Genomic DNA, 15,436 nt, shown 5'->3' with positions numbered 1-15,436 from the left:
TACGCTTTGGCAAATCAACCATGCTATTATAAATATATTTATTTATATATTGATAACTCAACCATACCTCCTTAAGTATATTTATTTATATATTGGCAATTCAATCATACCTCCACAAGTATATTTATTTATATATTGACAATTCAACCATGCCTCCATAAGTATATTTATTTGTACTTTTAATTAACAACTCATTCATGCTTTCTATGTATGTGTTGTATTCATATAAATATTTAGGCCATATATTTAAGCCTTTGACAACTCATTCATGTCTACAATTCAATCATGTACCAATTTTAAACTTAACGATGAACTAAATCACACATAAATATCTCATGCATTTCATAAGCATAACATTACTTTAATAACTAGCCTATCCAGATGTATCAAATAAGAATAATTAATATTAATTATCTTAAATGATATATATATACATACACATATATTATATAATATATAAATATATATAATACCATCCATAATAATATTTGATTATTTAAAATTAGGGTTAAATGCAAAAACCCCCCCTGAACTATAGGGGTTTTGCAACTAACCCCCCTGAACTATAAAAACCCCCCTTGTACTATGAATTTATTGCAATTGGCCCACTCAGGCCACCGGAATGAAGAATGACGAAATTGCCCTTCCAATAAACTGACGCAGTTTCTTATAATCATTTCCTTCTTCAACGGCTTCAGATGGAATGTTGGGAGAAGCTAAATCAAACGACGTCGTAGAACCTACAGTCATCGTCACTTGATGATAACGACGATGAGCCTGGTCATCCCTAATATCGACGACGTCACTTTTGGGCATCGCCAACGAAGCCCCACCATCACCATCGGAAGAAGCCGGAACGGAGGAAGGAGGTGGAACACAAGCTCCTCTCGTTGAGTCCACACATCACTACTATCCTCTGTCATCAAGCTCCGCTCGCCGCTACCCACTGCTGTCTTCTTGTCTCCGCCGGATCCGCTGCCATAAGATCTGTTCTCACCAGAACCAAATCGGTAACCGCAGAGCCATACATCGGAAGAGACAGCGGTTCGTTGTTGTTCATTTTAGAGAGAGAAAGTGAGGGTTGTGAGATCGATTCGAAGTCCAATTTTTTTGATATATATATGTCTGTATGTGTGTATGTAGATATATATGTGTCTGTATGTGTATATATAGATATATATGTGTTGGTGATGGTTGTAGTGTTGGGTTCGATTAGGGCTCCACAAGGTGTATATGATGATGGTAATGGTTTGATTTGGTGGTGATGGTGGTGGCAGAGTGGGTTTATGGTTCAATTTGGTTTCATAATTGTTTGTGCATCATTAAATCGGGCTATCATTTTTCGTTGTTGAGTTTGGTTGCGCAATTGATGGTGGTGTTGTTGGGTTTCAGTTAGGTTCTGCAGACAAGTCGAATCGGTGATGGTGGTGGCGTTGCTTTCGATTAAGGCTTTGCAAGGTGTCCACGATGATGGTAATGGTTTAATTTGGTGGTGATGGTGGCGGCAGAGTGGGTTTGTGGTTCAGTTGGGTTTAACAATTTGGTTTAACATCAATTCTTTGAGTTTCTATTGGTGGTGTTATGTTGGCGGCAACGGTGGTGGTGCTATTACAGATCCGACGAACATACAAGTACTGGGTTGGCTACAGAACCTTTTTTTTTTACAAAAAAAAATAAATAATAAAAAAAAATAAAAAATTTAATTCCTTTCAATTATGGTATTTGATTAATGGGTTTTGTTTGTATGATCAAATTATTGGATGGTTTTGAAGGAAATTCAAATTTTTTGTTAGAATTCGTCCTATGGTTCATATGTTTTGAGGTATATACAGGGGACAACTGATAATTTTGGTGGGAATTTTAGTACTGAGCTCAGCGGTGAGAGGAATAGTCGGCGAGCTTGGAACCAAATCGGTAGTGCTTGCGGCGGTGCTTGGAATGGTGAATTGAACTGATAATGATGGTTAGTTCCGGCGAACAGAGAGCTCGGTTATGATCATTGCTGAATTTGTTGGGTTTGATCATTGTTGCTGCAAGGGACGGGTTTGATGGAGACAAAGGGTGTGTTTGGCCGTCCCGTTTATAACCCATTTATTGGCTCAAATAGGATTGTTTGGTTATAATGGTAGCATGGACATTTTTGTCCTTTTATGTGAATAAGGGCATTTTGGTCCTTTATTTTAAACATCCGCATCACGTGATGGCATATGCCATTTGTCAATCAAAAACCTGCCGAAATCCTACTGGATGGAGTCATCTGCAACAAAATTGAATAGTCCAGGGGGTTAGTTGTAACTTTTGTAGTTCAGTGGAGTTAGTTGCTGATTTGCCAATAGTTTACACACACACACACACACACATATTTATATACTTCCTTCCATAACAATATATTAATTTAATTATATTTACCCAATTTAAATGCTACTAAATATCGTCAAAAATAATTTCTCATAAATACTCCATTTCGGTAAATAATTTTCCGATACCGTCTCACTAAAATATAAATATCTCTTAGTATGATGAGAATCTGATAATGAAATTGGTACCATTGGAAAGATGATGAAAAATCCTTAAATTTGAGTTCAAGAATGACCCAATTTTGATTTAAAATGACTAAGTTATGACCGTTTCAATTTCAAGTGTCGAAACAAGCCAACAAGGATTTCTCACGCACGTTTACGCACTTACCATGCACTTGCATGCGCTGGATTCAAGCTCTGTGTGTGCTGGCACGTTTTGATTACCTGGAGTCTTTCAGCTCCTGTGAGCTCACCCACACCAGATTACAGCACTGAGCTCACATGAATGTACCCACACCATATTAGCTCACTTGAGCTCACATATATGCACCTACACCTGATGATCCCACCTGAGCTCACATGTATATACCCACACCAGATCTTCTCACCTGAGCTCATATGCACATAAGAGGCCCAGATTTCATGCGTACCATAATAGTATGCGCCGCATCACACCAAATCAATCCAAATACAATTAAACACTCCAATGGACCAGATTAGTGTGTGTACCAAATTCCTATGTACTCGCTCGCACTGGATTTCAACCCTATTATTGCGCGCACAATACTGACGCCTCCGGTATGTATATGTATAAATAACATTTATATAATTTTGCCAAAATAATATAGAAAACAATTATAGAATAATTTTGAAAAAATATAAAATAAATTCAAAAAATTCAAAAAAATTCTAAAAAAATTTCAGAAAATTCCCAAGACTTCTATAAATCCTAATTAACCCCTCTTGGGTCACAGATCAAGTATAACAATGATTTTAAATATATATAACCTATATATATAATTAAAATCCAATAATTCTAAAAATAAAATAATAATAAAACATGCTTTTAATATTCCCATTTAATTCTAATTTAATCAAATTAAATTAACTTAATATTTTTTATTAATCCATTCTAACCAAGGTTTAAATTAATAATTTAATTAAAGTGTTGATACTCAAGTTGAAATCCTTATAGGTTCTAAGAAGGAAGTTAGAGAAAAACTCGTCTGAAGGTTTCGAAATGAAACTAACGCTTCAAGTTTTGATTGTCTCTTTCAAATTTGACATCCTCTTTCAAATCCGACATCCTCTTTTTCTGATCCGACATCCTCTTTGTCAGTCTTTTTCTCTTCTCTCTCCCTGTCTCTCATGTTTTTTTACCGTGTAAACTTTTAACCCTAAAGCCTTATGTGTATATTTATACACATTAAAATCCAAATCCTATTTCAAATAGGACTATTAAATAAAATAGTAATCTTAAAAATTATATATATATATATATATATATATATAATTAATATATATATATATATATATATATATATATAAACATATATTATATTACATATATATATTAATTAATTATATATATATATATATATATATATATATATAATTTTATAAAAATGATCATTTTAAATATTTAAATAATCACGAACCTTTATTAATTAACTCAAGGCTTCCTTCAAGTCCAAGACTACATCAATTGGTCTTACTCCTCTTAAGCCCAATCCAATTAAAGCAAAATAATTAAATTAAATCTAATAATTACAAATAATTAACAAACAATTCACACAAGTATAAATACACACAAATCAAATAAAAATTCAATCATAACATTCCACTAAGCAAAATACCATAACAATTCAACAAATATAATCACGAATAATCTAATTAAAATAAGACAATTAATAGCACTCAATTAAATAAAATAAATCATTTAAAAATAATATAAAAGTAAGTAATTATAGTTAAATCAAACGAATCATTTAAAAATAAAATAAAAATAATTAATCCCAATTAATAAATCTATTAAAATATTGGGATATTACAGTTTTGGTCATTTATGCTTCATGCATGGTATGTGCAGTAGGCATTTCCCGTAAGATGATCGGTATTTGAGCTTTTAATTGCTTCAAAAGCCACAAAATGTAGTTTATTGAACCTTTTCACTTGGTAACTACATCAGTAACCACATTCCCTTGGCAAAAGTACCCCCCCTGCCCGGATGTATGGAAGCAGGTGATGCACTTTGACCATGTCTACAAGTGTGTGATTTGGCTGAATGTTTAATGTCCTGTAAATAAAACTTAGTAAACAAGGCAATACTTGAATGTGATTATTATGACACTAAATAAAATGTCACAAAAAAACTTGTAAATGATTGGGAACCACCATCTTGTAAGTTATATTTTTCCATCATGTCAAGTATATCTGGATTCCTTGAGATAAGCAGCCATGTAGCATGTCGGTGGATCAAAAAGGAAACAGAAAGATAAATATTTTGACCCGGCATATCTGGAAACAAATTTTAGAGGTGGTTTGATGCATTTCAGAATGTTTACCTAGAAAGACAAACAATCATGAACGAAACTTCAGTAACAAAAAAGAATGTCTGGGTGGGAGTTGGGAGATTGGGGGACCACTCTGTTGCCCCACATTTCCATACCTTATTCTCTTTTCTTCACTTTAATAAAGTTCCAGACCAACATAAGCAATCTCTTTTCCTCTTGGATTGAAATATATATATATATATATATATATATGTTATATGTATCACTTTCTTCGTCGATTAATAAGGGAATATGAACATTAATACAGCTTCCTCATAAACTGAGAACATATTCTCGCTTTGATGAGACTCAATTCCCGAGAATGCACAATTAAGAAACTTGGTACCTCTGTCTTACCACCTTCATGAGTTCATTCTTCCTTTATTTGTGCAAGCAATCTCTTTTTATCTTACTCTATGTAGTACATAAACCAGACATTTATAAGAAAGATAAAAGAACAACAACATCCACCACAACTCGCTATTCCTCTCTCTCTCTGAAACAGATGTCCAAGCAATCTTTCAAGGTGTGTTTCTGTTTCAGGCGCATATTCAAGCTGAAGGCTTCAGAACCTCCGGAAGATATTAAGCGAGTATTTGAAGATTACTCAGATAATGGCACCATGAGTATTGATCACCTGCATTTGTTTTTGAGACAGTTCCAAGGAGAGGATAATGCAACAAAAGAGGATGCTCAGAATATCTTCAATAGTCTGAAGCATCTCAATATCTTCCAACGTAAGGGCCTCCATCTCGAAGCCTTCTTTCGGTATCTTCTCAGTGACCACAACCCTCCTCTCTCTCCATCAGTTGAGGTAATCGTTATTTCTCTTTGTTGTGTTTTCAATTTATGGTTTTATAAATTTGTTTTTTCTGAAATGTTTCTGTTCTTGTTTAAACATATATTACTGTTTAAATGACATATTATATGATTAAACTAGTTGTCTTTCTTTGATGCACCTATTCTGAAATTTCATATTCTGCTATCATATTTTTTGGCGGTCATCATGCTTTATAGTGGCCATGCCCAAATATCAACATTTAGTTTTTACTTGAATTCTAAATGTTATAAACATTATTATATACTTTTTGATTTTATTATTTGGACATATTTTGAAATGATAGGATCAACACTGGGTAATGGCCCTCTTTTCAGGTGAACATGCTTTGAATTGTATTCACTTACGTGCTTGAGGTCTTGTATGTGCATTGCAGGTTATACCCTCGTATGGGTTGTTTACTAAGGATCTTCTTTGTTCATTTGTATTACTATCAAAGAAATTATATATCCGTGACTCATCAGATCATCGCACCAGCCTAGCGAACTTGATTAATTTTAATCTCTGATTCTCTCTCTTTATATTTATTTTGTGAAAAATGTCTTTGGATCCAGGTGCATCATGACATGAAAGCTCCGTTGGCTCATTATTTCTTATATACAGGCCACAACTCTTACTTAACAGGGAATCAACTTAGCAGTGACTGCAGTGTCGACCCTATCATAAAGGCACTAAAGAGAAGTGTAAGAGTAATTGAATTGGATCTGTGGCCAAATTCAACAAGCAATGATGTGGATGTTCGTCATGGAGGGTATGAAGTTAATCTGCCATTATTTCCAAATTTTAGCTCTAATATGGTGTTAGTAAGCATCCATACAAGTGATGTTTGATTTTTCGATTTCCTATCTCTCTTTTAAATTTGTTTTGCTGAAACCAACTGAAGTGATGAAAGACATGAAAAAGGAAAAGAAAGAGAGAAGAAGAAGAGAGAATATAAAAAGCATACTATATAGCACAAAGGGAGGTTAGCTTTGTGCATTACCTCTCTCAGTAAATTGAGAAATTTCTTCCTGGGCTGCTTTTACTCAAGCTCCTCTAAACTTATTGTTAGGATATATCAATGACTGGTTGGCTTTTTAGAGCTTGTTTTTTGTATGAACAGACTAGAGATTGGCTTTAGAGGTTTTTCTTAGTGATAGGCTGCGAGATCAATACTCCAAATAGGGCTTAATTCTTATTTTTGGCTTTGGGTTTTCGTCATGAACAAAAACTCTTAAAATTTTATATATTATTTGCACAACAATTATTAAAAAATTTTGATTTTACTTTTCTTTAATAGTGCTCCAATTTGAAAGGATTACCGGAAAGGATGAGATGGTGTAGCATTTATTGAGTTCACTATTAATTGGATCTCATATGTTGATGTCTTGAAAGGATTACCACAAAGGATGAGAACACAATATTGAAGATTCTTCAAGGACCCACTTGAATGAAATTACACTTTTCAAACGCCGTGTCTTTCTTTATGTTGGCTATTTGCTCGTTCCATATATAGTTTATTTTACCATTTGATAACAAAGGTCATAATATCACATGCTTTGTTGTCTAATAATGCCATAGAAATATGGTCGTAGTATTAGATTTTATTCCCTGGCTAACATCCAAGGTCTCATTTAAGGCAATATTTCTCTGCTTTTTCTATTACGAGTAATCATTTTCTTTGTGATTGAAGGACACTGACATCTCCAGTAGAGCTCATCCAGTGTTTAAAAGCCATTAAGGATCATGCCTTTATTGCTTCAGAATATCCTGTCATAATAACATTTGAAGACCACCTTACACCCAAGCTTCAAGCTAAAGTGGCCCAAGTTTGTACAAACTCATACCTTGGATTTTGACTGTTCTTATGGTTTTGAATTTACCATCATTATGACGGAAAATATTTGTGTAGATGGTCGCTGGAACATTTGGAGACATGCTATGGCGCCCTGACACAGATTTGGAGGTGTTCCCTTCGCCAGACTCACTGAAGAAAAAATTTATTATATCGACCAAACCACCAAAAGAATACCTAGAATCTCAGAAGAAGGAAAGGGGGGATTTACACAAGGTGAAGAGTTCAGCAGAAGTTGGACCTTTGGAAAATGAAAATCAACCTGTCAAAGACGAAACTGTAACCGATTCTGAGGTACATTTATTGTGCTACTATTCTTAGTGCACCCTATGTTGTCTTCTCAATTTAAGATCCACTATTTATCTACAGGATGAATCAGATGAGGATGAAGACTTGCAGAATGCAGTTCCTGAATATAGGAAATTAATAGGCATCCATGCTGGGAAGCTGAAAGGTGGAATAGCAAACTCGCTGGCTGACACTCCCAAGGTCAGACGTGTTAGCTTATCTGAACAAGAGCTTGAAGATGCTACCAGAACACATTCAGAGCATATTGTCCGGTATATCTACTATATTTTCTGCATAATCCATTTAAGCAAGGTTTCCCCCCTTCCCCACTTTTTGACTAGCCGAGGCCCGAAGATTAATCAGTGTCCTGTGTCAATGCAGTCACAATCACGTGTACTTGTTTATGAACTTGGCACTGGTGGGGTGCTCTCCACGCTCCCCTCCCCTGTGAATTGTACCGTCCATTGCATAGGAGAGATTCTCCACTTGTTTATTGCATTTAGCTTGATGAATTCTATTTCAACCATCTGGATATTTCATCTGTGGAAATTTGTACAATGCCATGCATTATTTCACAGCAACCTCTATTCTTTGAGGAAATTGAAGAATCGCCTTGGTTAATCCAAAGGGAGTTTTGAGGATGAGTAGTACTATTCCTTAATGAACTACATGGTGACTAAATTAAGGTTTTACCCACAACTTCAAGAGACCCACGTTAACCTATCAAGAGTTCTCTGAAATGGTGGCGCAACTGTTTGATTGATCATGATAACTTAAGTTATGATAGGGTTCATGGTTCAATGAAGTTTAGGGATTGGATGAATAGCTCTTTGAGCCTGTAGATTATAGGTCTTTAACATATATAAAGTAAGGTGCATGCACAAAATCCTACTTCTAACATGAACAAAATGTGCTATTAGGCTGCCACTCTGGTGACATTTTGTTCTAACAAGCAGAGATTCATTAGATTTTCACTCATTGCCTCACATGTTTTAACATCAATATTTCACCTTTATATATTTATAATTCACCATGTTTAGAATTAATTATGGCGATTTCTTTTCCCCAGGTTTACCCAGAGGAATTTGCTGAGGGTATACCCTAAGGGTATACGCTTTGACTCATCTAATTACAATCCTTTGATTGGGTGGATGCATGGAGCTCAAATGGTTGCATTTAACATGCAGGTCACACTTCTTTTGGCATATAGATATATAACATCTAGTATATAGACACATATACTTGGTCAAGCTATTTTTAGTATCTATGGTGGGGTACAAATTTTTGGTTTTTAATCACATTTAATACTGTCCATGATTTCATAATCTGCCTTTTTTCTTTTTATCTTATAATGTGATAAAACATTATTGACTCGGAAGTAAAGTTGTTCCGCTAAAACATTCTTGGGCAACTGGTCCATCGTGTCTCAGGAAACATAATACCAATAACTGAGTTCCCAAATACAAGTCTAACAGGTCAAAAACTGTATTAATCTTAATTGGGCAATCTTAGAAAAGATCTTGGAGATATTCTGTATTGGGATGTATTCACAAGAACTTTAGGGTCTTATGGTATGGCTTAACTGATCAGAAAGGAAAAGTTGTTTGCATAAACTGTTCCACAAGACCATCACAGGACGAACTAATGCCAGTACCTTCTGACATGGTGATCACTGGCAAGACATTTAATGTATTATGAGTATCTTGCTGTTGTGTTGGTTTTTAGCGGATATTATTATATCTTATCTACATCAACCTGGGTGAAATGGGAGTAAAATAAGAGGAGTTGCATGCACCTGTTTGGATGTTTGGAGTAACTTTTTTATTTTCTTCCCGGGTTTAAAACAGTACCACTAAACGCTTTGCCTTTGAGGTGGAAGGGGATTTGTGCGTCCCGGAAGCAACAATTTAATGAAATAGTTATGCATGATAAGTTCTCCATTTTGATGTTATATTCATCGTCTCTTGCTATTTAATAGTTTGGATAGAAGATATTGCTATTTGTCAAAAATAAAAAATCCCCATCATGTCACACTAAGTTGATTAATGTCAGAACATTTGCATGCTTTTCGTGATGTGAGCCTCTCTCTCTCTCTCTCTCTCTCTCTCTCTCTCTCGCATGCTATTCGTGATGTGAGCCCGTCTCTCTCTCTCTCTCTCTATCATTGCCTAACAGGGATATGGAAAGCACCTTTGGACTATGCAAGGAATGTTCAGGGCAAACGGTGGCTGTGGTTATGTGAAAAAACCAGACTTCCTTTTGAAAAATGGTGTAGTTCTTGATCCCAGTGAGTTTCCAGTTCAGACAACTTTAAAGGTGTGCAGTTTCCTAACAGTAATGTAACTGTACCAGATTTCTTTTCTTTTTGTTGAAGTGCATCATCTATTTCACTTCATGCCAATAACAGGTTAAGGTGTATATGGGAGAAGGATGGCATTCAGATTTCAGTCATACACACTTTGATCTTTATTCCCCACCAGACTTCTACACAAGGGTAAGATATGAAAATTTCCAATTATCCAAAGATCTCTCTTCTTTCTTTCTCATGATATGCTATCTATAGTACAATGACTGGTATAGTTATAGTATGTGAAACCTTGCTTGATCATGAAAAGATTTCAAGGCTGCTCTACCAACAATGTAGTAATAGTTTAATTTTTTTAAGGAATTAATAAGTACGTTTTGAGTTCTTTTAAGGCTATCTTTGGTACCCTAGAAAAGAAAAGAAAGGAGAGGAGAGGAGAGTGTGAACCACTTATCGTGTTTGGTTCATTAATAAGGTAAATGATATTAATCGTGTTTGGGAAAAGAAACGAAATGAATTATATTATACTGTGTTTGGTGTGCATGAATAGAATGGAATGCAAGTGGGAATGGAATGGGAATGGGAATGGAATAGAATAGTCATTCTCATTCAATTGTTTGACTGCAAATATGAAATATGTTAGAATGAAATGATAATAACCATTCTAGTATTTGGTTGGACCAATTTAAAATTTAGAATGAAATGAATTTCAAATTAAATTCTCCAAAATACCCCTCTTATTACAATTAAATTAAATTAACAAAATAATATTCTTCTATTCTTTTTTTAAGATAAATGGCGGCGGTGGTGGATGGCGGTGACGATGGTAATGAAGGTGGAAAGCGGTAGTGGTGTTGGAAGGCGATGGCGGTGGCGGCTGCGATGGTGGAAGGAGATAGTGGTGTAGGTGGTAATGGAAGGTGGCGGTGGTGGAAGGCAGTGGAGGTGACGGTGGTGGTGGTGGTGGTGGTGGAAGGCGGTGGCAGTGGTAAAAGTTGGTAGTGGTGGAAGTCAGTGGTGGTGGGGGAAGGCGGCAGTGGTAGAGGTGGAAGGCGGCTGTGGTAGTGGTGGTGGAAAACAGTGGATGTGATGTTGGTGGTGATGGTGGAAGGCAGTGGAGGTGGCGGTGGTGATGGTGTAAAGCGATGGTGGTGGTGGTAGTGGAAGGCAATAGCGGTGGTGAAAATTTGGTGGCAATAGTGGTGGTGGAATGTGGAAGGCGGTGGAGGTGGAAGTCGGTAGCGGTGGCGGTGGAAGGCTATAAAGGCGTGGTGGTGGTTCAAGGCTGAGGCGATGATGGTGGTGGCAATGGTAGCAGGTGACAATGGTGTAGGTGGTGGTGGTGGAAGGTGGCGGTGGTTGTGACGATCGAGGCGGTAATGATGACAGGGGTGGTGGCAATGACAGTGGTGGTGGTGGAAGGTGGTGGTGGTGGAAGATGGTAGTGGTGGAAGGCGGTGGCATTGATGGAAGTCCGTGGTGGTGGTAGCGATGATGGAGGTGGTGGTGGTAGAAGGCAATGGAGGTGGCGATGGTTGGCAACAATGGTGGCAGTGGTAGTGATGGTGGTGGAAGACAATAAAGGTGGCGGTGTTAAAATGCAGAGGTAGTTGTGGTGGAAGGTGATGGTGGTGGTGGTAATGGTGGGGGAAGGCAGTGGTGTTGGTGGCGATGGTGGTGGTGGTGGTAGTTTTTGGACTTAGAATATAAGGGTTTTTTTAGGAAATTGGTTTTTTTACAAAAATTTCTTGGGAATGGAATGGTCATTCCATAAGTTCAGTTGTGGAATGGATTTTCAGTCCCATAAACGAATTTTCGTTCCAATAGAATTGTCATTCCCACTTTAAATTGCATATCAAACAAATGAATGGTTTGAATGGACATTCCATTCCATTCTTGCATACCTAACAGAACATTAATGAATTTACTACCAAAACTCTTTTTCATAGATTTTATCTTTTATAAAAATAAGGGCAAATTTGGTATTAAAAATAGATCATTAAAAATGTTAGTTTTTCCTTCCATTCCCTCCCATTTTTGGGAGAATGACAAAACCAACTTACTAATGCTTTAATATATCCCTCCAAATCCTTTCATTCCGTTGCTTTTCCTTACTAAATTTTATACCAAACACAAAAAAATCACATCCCTCCATTCTCTTTCTTTCCTTTTCCTTCCATTTCTTTCCAACCTGATTGTGCCCAAGTTAATTTGATTCATTTCTTCTTTTTTGGGTTGATGCTGTGAGTGTCTAGTATCTATGCTATTTCGAATTTCTTGTTGAAAAGAAGATGATATTGGCATTATAATTGATTAATGTATTTGCAGGTTGGAATTACCGGAGTCCCATATGATTCGGTAATGAGGAGCACAAAAGCAATTGAGGATGAGTGGGTACCAGTATGGAATCAGGAGTTTGAATTCCAATTGACTGTTCCGGAATTGGCTATACTTCGAATTGAAGTCATGGAGTATGACACATCTGGAAAGAATGATTTTGGAGGCCAAACATGTCTGCCTGTCTCAGAATTGAGAAGCGGCATCCGATCAGTTCCACTACATGACCGGAGGGGAGAAAAATACAAATCTGTTAGGCTGCTTATGCGTTTCAAATTTGAGTAATGTTACCACTTGTTTGTGAATATCTGATCTTAATGTTGTTCATATGGTGTTGTATAATAATATATATATATATATATACATTGTGCCAGAATTTGAGAAATATTAATATGACTGATAATGTCTGATAATGTACTGTAAATTTTGGATAAAAAATATATTACTAAAAGTAATAAAAAATTAAAAGAAGAAGAAGAAGGAGGCAGGAAGAGATTGTAAATAGTGTTTTACTTCACGTTACAAGCCCAAGATATGAGGGTGCAAAAATGATGCGTAGCCCGCTGGCCTGCCTGGGCCCAGCCCAATAAGAAGATGGGTAGGGCCTGGTTTTTCCAGTTTGTGTGGACCCAAACAAATCCACATTCTCAGGTGGATGGAGTTTATCCAACACAAGAAGCTTATAAGTTTATGGCGGGAAGGCTTATTGATGAGCTCTTACCTCAATTGCAATGCATGGTCTTAAAGTTTTGTTTCATTTGTTGCTAGCAAAGTAGTAGTTATGTGCAGAAATTCATCTAGAGTTTATGGTCTGTACATATTGTTTACTTTACTGATTTGAATTCGTGAATTACTTATCATTGCATATTAAATCTGCACATTGAATCTACATATATATATATATTAACTGATTTGATTAAATCTACACACACACACATATATATATATTAAATCTGCACATTGAATCTACAAATTGATAGTAATGTAGTATATATGTACTGATATTCATCTAGAGTTTATTGTCTATGCATACTGTTTAATTAACTGATTTGAATTCGTGAATTACTTACCATTGCATGTTAAATCTGCACATTGAATCTGCATATATTTTTATATATACACTACTAAATTAACTGATTTGATTTAATAAACAATATAGTTTAACAACTTTAAACATTGGATGAACAGAAATATAAATCAACCACCACACGAAATTTATAAATTGGAAAGATAACCATAGCAAGGTTATAAAGAGTAGATGGAACCCTAAGTACACATACACCAGTATGAGTGTATCCACTAAAAAACCATACACAAAATTATAAAAAAAACCTATCCTTTTTTGATATATATATCCTTTTTTGAGTTCATCTGCCAAACCCTCGACATAGCACCAAAAACCTACGCATACACAAAATTTATGATAAGCTGCAATTAAAAAAAAAAACCCTTGCTCCTAATAAGCATATTATTAGGAAAAACAGTCACAGACTCACAGCTTAACAAGGTAAACAAAAAACAACGAAGGGAAAACAAAAAAGATTGCAAACTGCTTAAAAGAAATTAAGTATTCACCAACCAACAAACCACATTGCAAACTGCAAAGAAAAAAGTAAAATGTATTTAAAGACACATACCTTCTTTTTTTCCGACTCTACACAATCCAAATAGCTTTTCCTTTTTTGTCATTCGGAAATTTTGAATTACCTAATTTATAAAGATCAAAGGGAATAAAATAATTGAAAGCTTGATGTCAACACTTTTAAATTAATATATATACTTTATTAATAATAGCATAAAACCAGAATATCAATACCTAATAACTGTATACTAACTGAATAACTTCAACAAAAACAATGCTACAAAGTACAAACACAGTATATTATAGGAAGGTAAAACGAAAGACGCACACCATTGATTTGAAGTAAAAGTAGTCTCATTCTCTCACTGTACTTTTTCTCCTTATAGTTTCTCTCTCTCTCTCTATATATATAGTTTCTCTTTCTAAGAAATTAGAATGGAGAGAAACAAAGGAAGATGATGTAGTATTTAAAAAAAAAACCTTGTAGATCTCTTTTAACTCTCGCTCTTGAGTCTTGATTGGTTGGTGTAAAAATTACCAGTACACTCGATCTTTGAACTTGCTAGTCAAAAAGGAGTTCATGAGTACATATATAGCTAAGTTTTGAACCAAAATACAGTGACAGATTGCATTTATATACTTGAGAGAGAGTTAACTACAACACTGCACCAACCAACCAAGCCTTGTACTACTCACTACCTATTGGGTAGTACGTAGGCAAGAAGTAGTCTGTGACTGGTGGAAGACTCATTGCCTAGCAGTTGAGCAATTTTCTCCAAAACTTTGAAAATAGAACTTTTCTATTTTATCCAACTAACTTATTTGTATTTATTTTGGGTAACTCTCTTCTTAATGAGTATTTTTATGAAACAACTCTTTCTTTTTTTCTTTTTCCTTTTTCAATAAAATAGGATAACTGATATTTTTTTTAATATAATCCACTAACCCTTAACCCTAGATAGACATAAATAGTGATTAATAATGAAAAAATAAATAATAATATCTAATTGAGAGTTAAAAAATAAAAGAAAATATATTGATATTTAGTTGATTCTCGCTCACTACTATGTGTAATTCAACTTTCAAAAATTGGTTACCTTATTTTATTATAATTTTGTTTTCATCATCTATTGCACAAATATTTATTTTAAAATTCTAGCATATATAAGGATAATTTTGGTAAGTAAAGTCAATTTGTTTTCACTTTCACCCTACCCAAACTAACTTCAAAAACTTTCATACTAACCAAATGCATGGTAGAAACTTGATTTTTCTTTCTTTCACTTTTAATTTTTATCATAAATTTCTATCTAAATAAACAACTCTAATTACTTCTTTGTTCGGTAAGAAGGAAAGAAGAGATGTGGAGAGAAAATTGGAAGGAAGGAATAAATTTCCTT

At 35.1% G+C, this 15,436-nt stretch overlaps 1 protein-coding gene across 1 annotated transcript; it reads left to right on the top strand.

The window, feature by feature from the left end:
- The first annotated feature begins 5,291 nt into the window (after nt 1-5,291).
- Nucleotides 5,292-12,839, top strand: LOC132269342 (phosphoinositide phospholipase C 2-like). The gene is made up of 9 exons (XM_059770502.1): nt 5,292-5,666; nt 6,245-6,441; nt 7,363-7,498; nt 7,582-7,818; nt 7,894-8,084; nt 8,882-8,999; nt 9,988-10,128; nt 10,220-10,306; nt 12,446-12,839. Exons 1-9 carry the CDS (start codon nt 5,358-5,360, stop codon nt 12,737-12,739), a joined length of 1,710 nt encoding a protein of 569 aa, XP_059626485.1. The 5' UTR covers nt 5,292-5,357; the 3' UTR covers nt 12,740-12,839.
- The last annotated feature ends 2,597 nt before the right edge of the window (nt 12,840-15,436 follow it).

This window comes from Cornus florida, unplaced genomic scaffold (genome assembly GCF_030987335.1).
Source record: "Cornus florida cultivar Cherokee Brave unplaced genomic scaffold, ASM3098733v1 CherokeeBrave_3.0.0_Hap2_Chr08, whole genome shotgun sequence".
NCBI classification, from domain to species: domain Eukaryota; kingdom Viridiplantae; phylum Streptophyta; class Magnoliopsida; order Cornales; family Cornaceae; genus Cornus; species Cornus florida.
Note: the sequence above shows the minus strand (reverse complement) of the source record. Positions and strands in the feature narration are given on the sequence as shown.

Coding starts and splice junctions, on each gene's coding strand:
- LOC132269342 (XM_059770502.1), top strand. CDS start 5,358: ATGTCCAAGCAATCTTTCAAGGTGTGTTTCTGTTTCAGGCGCATATTC. Junction 7,819..7,893: donor AAACTGTAACCGATTCTGAG/GTACATTTATTG, acceptor ATTTATCTACAG/GATGAATCAGATGAGGATGA. Junction 10,307..12,445: donor CACCAGACTTCTACACAAGG/GTAAGATATGAA, acceptor ATGTATTTGCAG/GTTGGAATTACCGGAGTCCC.